Raw genomic sequence first — 10,532 nt, 5'->3', positions numbered from 1 at the left:
CCTGGGATCATGACCTGAGCCAAAATGAAGTGATGGACACTCTACTGACTGAGGTATTCAGGTGCCCCACACCATACTGCCTTTTATCATGAATATTTGTGGACATGCTACTCTATGAGTGCTGTCTTTTAAAAGTTTGATCATGGGGTGCCCGGGTGGCTTGGATGGTTGGGCATCTGCCTTTGGCTTAGGTCGTGATCCCAGGGTCCTGGGATCATGACCTGAGCCAAAATGAAGTGATGGACACTCTACTGACTGAGGTATTCAGGTGCCCCACACCATACTGCCTTTTATCATGAATATTTGTGGACATGCTACTCTATGAGTGCTGTCTTTTAAAAGTTTGATCATGGGGTGCCCGGGTGGCTTGGATGGTTGGGCATCTGCCTTTGGCTTAGGTCGTGATCCCAGGGTCCTGGGATTGAGCCCCACATCGGGCTCCCAGCTGGCTCAGTGGGGAGCCTGCTTCTCCCTCTCCCTCTCCCTCTGCCTCTCCCCCCTGCTTGTGTGCTCTCTCTCTCAAATGAATAAATGAAATCTTTAAAAAAAAGTTTGATCTTTATGTGGGATGTACCTTTGCTATTTTGTATAAAGTATTGAAACTGACTTTAATTTTTATTATCCTTTATTATTATTATTATTATTTAAAGATTTTTGTTTTTAACTAATTCTTCACCCAATGTGGGGCTCAAACTCACAACCCCAAGATCAAGAGTAACACGCACAGGGCACCTGGTGGCTCAGTCAGTTAAGTGTCAGACTCTTGGTTTGGGCTCAGGTCATGATCTCAGGGTTGTGAGATTAAGCCCCACCACAGGCTCTGGGCTCAGAGTGGAGTCTGCTTAAGACTTTTTCCCTCTCTTTCTGCCCCTCCCCCTGCTCACACCCCTCCTCTCTCTCTCTCTCTCTCTCTCTCTCTCAAATAAAAAAATAAATTTTTTTAAGGTCTTTTTATTGGACAGAGAGACAGCAAGAGAAGGAACACAAGCAGGGAAAGTGGGAGAGGGAGAAGCAAGCCTCCCGCCGAGCAGGGAGCCCGACGTGGGGCTCCATCCCAGGACTCTGGGATCATGACCTGAACTGAAGGCAGATGCCCAATGACTGAGCCACCCAGGTGCCTCAATAAATCTTTGGAAAAAAAAAAAAAGAGTGATGGGGCGCCTAAGTGGCTCAGTCAGTTAGGTGCCTGCCTTTGGCTCAGGTCATGATCCTGCGGTCCTGGGATAGAGCCCCAGTTAGGGATCCCTGAGGAGCCTGCCTCTCCCTCTCCCTCTGCCTCTCTCCCGTGCTTGTACTCGTGCGCTTTCTCTCCTTCTCATATAAATAAAAGCTTTAAAAAAAAGAAAGAAAAGAAAAAAAGAGTGACATGCTCTACCAACAGAGCCAGCCAGGTGCCTCTGTCCTTTAGTATTATTTTTTAATGCATCACAGGCTCTCTGTTGTCCCTGTCTTGCCAGCCACAATGGGGGTGGAGTGGGTGGAGGGGGTGGAGAGCATTTGGCTGTCTCTTGATTTTCCCCCAGGCCTGGTCTCCAAGGGCCTAGGCTGGCCCTGGCTCCAGGTCTGTGCACACAATGGGCCTCTCTAAGCAGCAGACAGAGGCGTGCTGGCTGCCAGCTTGGGCCCAGACTCTGATCACAAACACATCCCTGTGGCTGAGAACAAGCTGAAAACATTTGTGCAAACCCCTGACCTAGCAGAGGAAAGGGCCTAAAAGGCAGGCCAGGGTTAATGAGGCCCAGCTGAACCCCTGACTTAGGCCAGGGAAGTAGGCTGCCACCCAGAGTTAGCTAGTGACATCTGTCCTTCTAGGATGCTCTCAGGGGGCTCTGTACCCACTGAGCCCCAGGCCTCAGGAAAGATATCCAGTTGCCCTGCCAGGTTCATATCCACAGGACAGGCCATCTTTCCATGCCCCCTGGATGTGGCCTCAGGAGTGGGATGGGGGTGAGGAATTTTGAACAATGTGGCTAGTAATTGCACTCCAAGGAGGAACCGAGGCCCAGAGAGTGTCAGGAGTCCTGAGTCCAGACGGATGAAGCTGCCAGTTCCTTACCATCCCCACAAGCTCCCCCATATCTCAAGGACCAACCACATCCCAACATCCCAGCTCCCTCAAATCCTCCGGGCTCCCCAGGTCACTTCGGCAATTCAAAGACTCTTGATCCTAAGGCCTGTCCCTGGCTGAATTGGGTGGAATTATCCTTCCACAAGGCTGCTGGGCTAGGAAAGTAGCTTGAAAGAGACTTCAACTAAGAAAAGGCTGGAAAAAACTAACAAGAAGGTCACGTCAGACTCCTCCTCCTATCCAAGCCTGCTTAGGACAAACCACCGCCATCCCCTTCCTGTCCATGGTCCCAGCTTCCTCACTGCCATTCTGCATCTATTTCTGCCTCCTTCAAACCACGCTGATGCTGCTAAAACCCAGATATGCCCATGTGCTGCACCCCCTCTAATGGCTCTCTGTTTTCCTCCAGGGGAAGTCTAAATGCCTTTAGCCTGGCATTCAAGGCCCTGAAGTCTCTCAGTCTGGACAGCCTCCTCTTTCTCCACTCCCTCATGCCCTTGGCTCAGATATACCTAACTAGTTCGCAGGCTGTTCCCCAGCTAAGTCAAGTCATTTCACCCCCTTGAGGTCTTGCTCACAGAGCTCCCCCGCCTGGAATGCCCTTCCCCCACCCCATACCCACATCTGCTTGTTGTTCATAAAGTGCCAGCATCCCCGCCTCCAGGAAGCCCTTCCTGACTATCCAGAGAGAAGTAACCTCTGCCTCCTCTCATCCCTGGACAGATCCCACTTCAGCACCTATGACACATCTGTAATCTGGTAGTTTCACTCAGCTGTTCCCCCCAACCCCCGCCACTAGACTGAGATTCCCCTCAAAACCACTGAGCAGAGCAGTATAAAGGAGGAGGAAAAAGAAAGCAGAGAGCACTCGCATCCAAAAGGGAGGAATAATACGGGAAGATTATAAACAAATTTATTTTGCCAAATTTTTAGTTGTCAAATTTATAATAAAGGGCACCTGGGTGGCTCAGTGGGTTAAGCCTCTGCCTTCAGCTCGGGTCATGATCTCGGCAGGGAGCCTGCTTCCTCCTCTCTGCCCGCCACTCTGCCTACTTGTGATCTCTCTCTGTCAAATAAATAAATAAAATCTTTTAAAAATTTTATAATAAAATAAATTTGTTAACTTAGATGAAATGGACAAATTCTTTAAAAAGACATAAACCAGGGGCGGCTGGGTGGCTCAGTGGGTTAAAGCTTCTGCTTTCAGCTCAGGTCATGATCCCAGGATCCTGGGATCAAGCCCCGCATCAGGCTCTCTGCTCACTGGGGAGCCTGCTTCCCTTCCTCTTTCTCTGCCTGCCTCTCTGCCTACTTGTGATCTCTGTCTGTCAAACAAATAAATAACATCTTTAAAAAAAAAAAAAAAAAAAACCTTTCTATAGAGGCGTCTGCAATGGCTCAGTGGGTTAAGCCTCTGCCTTCAGCTCAGGTCATGATCTCGGGGTCCTGGGATCAAGCCCCACATCAAGCCCCACATTGGGCTCTCTGCTCAGCAGGAAGCCTGCTTCCCCTGTCTCTCTGCCTGCCTACCTGTGATCTCTCTCTCTCTCTCTGTCAAATAAATAAATAAATCTTAAAAAAAAAAAAAAACTTTCTATAAAGATGGCTTCCTTGGAGAATGCTACCAAACATTCCAGAAGGAAATAATACCAATTCTAAATAAATGTGATGGGAGGAGGGTAAGTTACTAATGTTTATTGAGTGCCTACCGTGTGCCACAACCTATTTTGGGCAAGAGATAGGCCAGGCTCCAGCCAGAGACCGGGGGCAAGGTTTGCCAAGGAAAGATCTCACCCTGGGAAAAGTCTCAGAAAATGTAATGGCTACAGACCTAGAGCGGTACACACGTTACTTCTGTTCCCTACTGTACCCATGATAGACATGGCTAATCACTTCTAGCTCCTTTCTGCTGAGCCCAGACAAGACTTCCCAATCCTTCCAGATACATGCCTCCCAGTATCCACCAGGAAAGATGACACTGAAGATGAAAGGGATTGATCATCTCTCATCTAGTCTAATCCCAACTGCTAGGGAAGCTGAGGGCCAGAGAAGGCAAGGGTCTTACCCAAGGCCAGAGACTGATCACAGAGCAGACATAGTTTAGGAACTGATTTTTAAATAGTTTGTATGAACGAGACAGTGTTTACATTTTATCTCCTCCAAAAGATGATGAGCTCCTTCAGGAGAGGGCCTGGGTTGGATTTAGCTTCTGACCCAATGCTCTGCACACCAGGTACATAGCAGGTGTCTATAAGTGTTTTTTGGCTTAGTAAGGAAGGAATGGAGTACCAGAATGATACCGAAGGCTTGGGTATTAGCTCCTGAAGCCAAGAGTTGCCTCAAGCTTCCAACACTCAAAGATGCTATCTTTTCAGAAAGACCCACGCTGAGAACTCAGATAGAGAGACATTCTCCATCTGAAGATGAGAGGGGGAGGAGGACCTCCGTGTGGATTAGGAATGTGTCTACAGTAGAAATCTTACCACCTCCAGATTAAACTTTCAAACAGCAGAAACTAAGAGATCTTCTCAAGTCAACCCAAATATGACATTTTGATGAGTTTCAGCTGCATTACTGGCTATAAATACCAAAATAATGAGGCATAGGGTAGGGAGAGTCTCTTTTATCTCTATCATTTATCAGTGATCTTGTTCTTTAATTTTGCTGTTAAAATATGACTGTTACACTTAAGCTTCAAGGACCAAGACCACAGAGTTGACTTTTTTTTTTAAAGTGTATACTTAGGGGCGCCTGGGTGGCTCAGTTGGTTGAGCAGCTGCCTTCGGCTGGGGTCATGATCCTGGAGTTCTGGATCGAGTCCCGCATCGGGGTCCCTCCTCAGCGGGGAGTCTGCTTCTCCCTCTGACCCTCCCCATCTCATGCTCACTCTCTCATTCTCTCTCAAATAAATGAATAAATAAAATCTTAAAAAAAAATAGAGATCTATCCACTTAGAAAAAAAAAAAGTGTATATTTTAAAAATGCACCAGTGGCACTTAAAGACATACACTGAAAATGTAAAAATAAAACAAAATGAGAGAGAACCAAGGTCAGGGCCACGAGTATGCCAAAGATCCCCCAGAGCCTGTTTGTTTCTGTGGCCTCTTGGAGACCTGTTTGGGGACACAAAGGCAATCTATGAGGATCCAGGCCTGGGGCTCAGCTCAGCAGCTTCGCTGGCCATGGCATTCTCCATCAGCCCCCGCCATCTCCCTGTGCCTGTTCTGGGCCAAGAGCCAAACACACATTCCTCAGGCCCCCACAGCTTCCGGAATTGACAGAGGGGAGTTTGAAGAAAGGCCTGAGCAAAGCAGAAACCTCCTGAGAGAGATGGCAAAAGGCAGATATGGGACAGCCACAGCAAGAGGTTTATCACAACCAATAGGGAAACCGAGGCTCAGAGAACACAATCTCATCCAAGACCACACAGTGCGAGGATAGCAGAGGAGAACCACCAATGTCCTCCCTCCAAGACTCTTCTCTGATCCTTGCTGGAAGGATCTAATGTTCTGCAAGATAAAGGCCAAGTCTTCTCCCAAGGGAGCATGGGTCCCAGGGTTTCAGGGTCCCTGGAGATGGAAACTCTCCAGTTTCCTCAAGAGAGAATATTAGCTGCCCCTTCCCCAGTCCCTCCCTGCCCCTCTCTTTCCCTGATTCACTCACTGGGTGGCAGATCCTGCCAGGTCCGTTTTGCTCTGATCACACAACCCAGCAAGACAGAAGTTACCTCCCTGTTCTACAGATGAGGAACCCAAAGCTCAGGGAAATGGAATGACTTGCCCAAGTCTACAGAGCTAGGGAATGAAAGAGAGGAAAGGAAAACTAGGTCTGTCTGGCTCTGTGTCAGCTTTCCCACCACCACCCCAATTCTATGTCAAGGCAGGTCCCCAAGTTCTGTTTCCACCCAGCCCACCTCCCAGCCCCCGCTGCTGGGCGGGGGCCACTTGAAGCCTGGGGGAAGCAGAGAAAAGAATAACACCCTTGGGGTCCCCAGTGCTTACCCTCCAGCACCACCTCTTTGCCTGTCTTCTTCAGGACCTGTACCGCCTCATCGTGGGTAGCAGAGGAAAGGTCTTCCCCATTCACAGACAAGATGGCATCCCCCACGAAGAGGGCCTCGGTCTGGTCAGCTGCCAGGCCCTTGAAGATCTTGGAAATGAGAATAGGCATCTTGTTCTCCCGGCCCCCTGCACAGGCACAGAAAGAGGAAGACACTGAGGCAGACACTCCAATGCTTGAGAGTACATGAAGGCAAAATTATTTCTGAAGGCCTGTCTCGGTGCCCAGCCCAGTACCAGGAGAGCAGGGATGAGAGAGGAAAGAGGATCTCAGAAATGAGTCTTAGGAGTCTGGAACACTAATAAGTGTTCTAAATTCATAATGGAGTTTGGTCACTGGATCTTTGGCTAAACGCTTTGGGTGTTCGTCCATATTTGAGCAACTTACAAGTGCTTCAGTCACTTTTTCTTAAATATTTTGTATTTTAGGCAACTTTCCCACAATGGGGGAACCCACTGATCCCTTTATCCTGGAGTAAAGATAGAAGTCCGTTATTGCAATGCCCCCCACCCAAGGATCTCTTCAGCAATTGGAAAGCTTTACAATCCAGAACCCAGCTGAAAATCAAGGCCTGAAAGTCTAGATTTCAAAAGCCTATCCAAATTGCATCTCTGATACAAAAAAAAAAAAAAAAAGCTAGTAGATCTTACTGAATCACTTTATTGCTAAGTGCTAAGCTCTTGAATATCCTTTTAAAATATGAAATAGACATAATAATTCGCATTAGTTTCATACACTAAGTGCCAAGCACCATGCTAAATGCTCTCAATGTCATCTCACTGTATCTTCACAACATCCCAATCATACAAGCATGCTCAGTCTCCTCTCAGGAAAAATGAAGTGCAGAGAGAAGCCCCTTGCCCAAGGTCATTCAGCTAGCTGGTGGCAGGAAAGCAGCATTTGAACCTAGGTCTCCTGGCTCCAGAACCAACACTCTTAACCCTATGCTTGACTGTAACTAAGGCTCTCAGATACCACATTACTGGTCGAACCCAGATTACTGAAGATGAGGAACTAGTGGTCCATAAAGAGGAGGTCATTATTTCAAGGTCACATAACAAACTGGTAGCAAAGGTCGGACTGGAACACCTCCCCTGGCCCCCACACAGGCCCAACTCACCGCACCACACAGGATTTGAAGCCTAGAAAGGAATGGGTTATTTCTCTCTCTCTCTCTTTTTTTTTAAGATTTTTATTTACTTATTTGAACAGAGCAAGAGAGGGAGAGAGAGCATAAGCAGGGAGAGGGGCAGAGAGAGAGGGAGTAGTAGGCTCTCCACTGAGCAGGGAGCCTAATGAGGGGTTCCATCCCTGGAACCTGAGATCATGACCTCTGTGGAAGGCAGACACTTAACCCACTGAGCCACCCTGGTGCCCCAGGGAATGGGTTTCTATTTATATCTGCTCTCTCCCATCAGAAACTAGGGACTTCAGTTCAGTTTGAAGCTATGATCATTCCAGGCTGCCTCAGCTGGGCTGGACCCTCAGAGGGCGGTCACCATGGAAACAAGAGCCCAGGCTTTATCCATGAAGAACAGAATGGAGCTGGTACTTCCCCTGACCCCTCGTAAAAGTACCTTCACTCCCAAATGGCAGTATGGAACTAAGGAGTAACTTTATGCGACCTTGGAAAGTCCGTCTCCTCTCCAAGTCTCAGCTTGTCCATCTGTAAAATGGAACTCTATATTAACTCTAAGTTCCTTTCTGCTTTAACACATTGAGTGTATAATTTCTGGATTGATCTGCTGCCCTCTCCCATTCTGGAGTTTAGGGGCGAGACTGGTGTCCATTCTCTGTCTTCCCCCTTTCTCCCTTTTCGATTCCTTTGGTCGGCTATCTGGGAATGTGCCCTTCCATGGGGAAGAACCAAATCCGTGGCTACTCTCTTAAGGCCTGATAATCGAGGTTGAAATCTCAGCACTGTCATTCACTGTTTGAGCCTGGGAAAATGGTTTTATTTTTCTGAGTTTCGGTTTTTCCACCTGCAAAATGGATATTATGCTCCCCACTTTTTACCACTTGTTGCCTGGATGAAATGGATCATAAGCCTAGAGCAACAGACACAGCATTCAGCACACAGTGGTGGCTCAGTCCTCACCATCCCTACCCTCTCACCCAGGCCAAAGGGTCTGGAGACACCAATGAATAGACGCAGCACTGGGGAGAGAGAAGAGTGCATATCCAAGGTGATACCAGAGCCGACGCCCTTTCCCAAGGCAGACAGCACCCCGAGAAGCAGATGGGTAGGCATGGTGAACCCAGCTGCTGGGAGTATACTGGGATTTTAAGCACTATGGTTAGTTGCTTTGGGAGTCTCTCCCGGCCTCCTTTTTTCCTCTCATCTAACAGCAACAATTAATCAAGCACCTACTGTGTGTTTGCAGGGTGAGTACTTCAGACTCCAGTTCTCACAGAAACCTTACAACTCTATCATTAGCCTCAACATACAGTGAGGAAACTCGAGTCCAGAGACGGGAAGTGATTTGTCTAAGTTCACACAGATCCAGGACTCAAACACAATCCTGGTGCTTCCTAAAGAAATCGCTCAGTATTGGGGGCTGAGATTTCTCAGAGAGGAGTAACAACTCTATGTGCACTCCTCTCAATTATGTGCAAGGTGATGATGGCCAGATCAGGAAATTCAAGCCCAGGACCCTTCACCTAAGTACACAGGGTCCTGGGTCCTCAGTACACAGGGTCCTGGGTCCTCAGATTTCTAGGTCCTTCCTGGACCCCTGTCTGTGAACCCAGCCTGTGCCTCTACCCAAGTCTCCAAACCTGGGCTCCCAACTCCAGGCCTTACCCCTCCCTTCCACCTTGGTTGTGTCTCAGGGACTTCCTCCTTCCTGCCCAGTAGCTTCCCAGGCCTCAATCCCCTTTCTCCATCCTTTGCTCTCCTACCTTCCCTCTTGTCCTTGATGTCCAGGCAACTCTGACATCTCAATGCCTCCTCACAGAACTTCCCACCCACCTGTCCTTGGTGCGCCCCCACCCGCTCCACCTGTGCCTTCGACTTAGGCCTCCCTCTCCCGAAACCCCTCCGACCTTGGTGCTCCCGGTGTCCTCAGTCCCTCTGTCCACTCAGACACCCTCCCTGACCCTAGACAGAAGTCTTCCAACTCCGCGTCCTCCGTAGGCTGCCAGGCTCCGCGACCCCTGCGCCCTCGGCGGCCCCACAGACACCGCGACCCCCATGCCCTCGGTGCCCCCCGCGCCCACCTTTGATGCTGATGCCCAGCCCGCCGGCGTCGGCCTTGCGCACCGTCACGCGGCGCCGCTGGAGCAGCAGAGCCTCGGGCAGCTGCGGGGGCGCCGCGCCAGGCTCGGCGGCGCCGTTGAGCTGCGCGGGCTCCGGCTCCCGCGAGGCGCCAGGCTCCGGGCCGATCTCGCCGTCGGCGGGGCTCACGGTCAGAGCGTCCTCCGCCAGACTGAGCAGCACCCGCTGCCACCGCTCGCCGCCAGCCCCCGAGCCAGCCCCGGCGCGGAGTTCCAGCAGCCCGGTGCGCGGGGAGCGTCTGCCTGACGCCATCTTCGCCTCCGAGCCCCCGGGCCGCCGCGCTCGCCCTGCCCCGCAGTACCCGGCCGGCTCCTACCAAGCGCCCAGGGCAGAGGGCAGCGGGGGCCCGACTGGGCCAGCGGCTACACTAACCCGGGCCGCTGGGGGTGGAGCCTCGGGGGCGGGGCTGTCCAGGGGGTGTGGCTACGGAGAGGGGCGGGGTCGCAGGCAAACTGTGGATGCGACGCCGCGGTGCCCAGGACCAGAAGGATGCATCGTGAGAGTACTTAGAGGTTGCGGGCGTTGTGGGTAGGAGGTAGGGGTCAAGAGATAAGGAGAGAGGCGGGTAAGTGAGGAGCTGGGCGGGGCCATAAAGGGGCGGGGCTTCGCATCGGAAGCAGGTTCCTGCGACAGAAACTCTGAGCTCCCAAGGCCGTCGAGGGCAGGGACCGTAGCTCACAGGCGTAGGAGCCCAGGAGAAAGAGAATCATGGATCCTGGTGCAAGGCTTTGGGCGTCGGGGCAGAGCTCTGTCTGGCGGAGAGCTGCCCTCCAGGGACGGGACTTGTGTAGATACCGGGCCCCCAGGGACTTCGCAGGCGGGGTTTGGAAGGAGCTGGTTTCCCGAGGTGGGGCCGAGCCTTGGGTCTGTGGGCGTGGCTTATCTAGGGGCGTGGCTTCTAAAGCGGACAGGTCCCGCCCACCAAGATGAGCACGCTACGAGCTGTTAAGGGCTTGGGGGTGGGTGGACACGGTCCTCACCTCGAAATTGGATGGGAGTTTAAGCAATTAACCACCTGTTCTGTTAACAGTCGAACAGAGAAAAGCCTGAAGTCCCATACTCTCAGGGAGAACTGGCTGAAGGAGAGCCCAGAGCTCCTGGTGTAAGGAAAGAGAACCGGAAGATGGG

The 10,532-nt window shown here is 51.0% G+C and overlaps 1 protein-coding gene across 1 annotated transcript in view; it reads right to left on the bottom strand.

Annotated features, from left to right (window-relative positions):
- LOC111141636 (syntrophin alpha 1) overlaps nucleotides 1-9,720 on the bottom strand; it is a 29,187-nt gene extending 19,467 nt beyond the window's left edge. Inside the window, exons 1-2 of the mRNA XM_022494358.1 lie at nucleotides 9,347-9,720; nucleotides 6,070-6,255 (exon numbers count right to left, since the gene is read on the bottom strand). Coding sequence (XP_022350066.1) covers nucleotides 6,070-6,255; nucleotides 9,347-9,656 — 496 coding nt within the window. The 5' untranslated portion in view covers nucleotides 9,657-9,720. The remainder of the gene's footprint in view (nucleotides 1-6,069; nucleotides 6,256-9,346) is intronic.
- Nucleotides 9,721-10,532: the final 812 nt, after the last annotated feature.

This window comes from Enhydra lutris, unplaced genomic scaffold, assembly GCF_002288905.1.
Source record: "Enhydra lutris kenyoni isolate GAN:26980312 unplaced genomic scaffold, ASM228890v2 scaffoldscaffold6, whole genome shotgun sequence".
Taxonomy (NCBI): domain Eukaryota; kingdom Metazoa; phylum Chordata; class Mammalia; order Carnivora; family Mustelidae; genus Enhydra; species Enhydra lutris.
The sequence above is the reverse complement of the archived record's forward strand: the minus strand, read 5'-3'. Positions and strand labels throughout refer to the sequence as shown.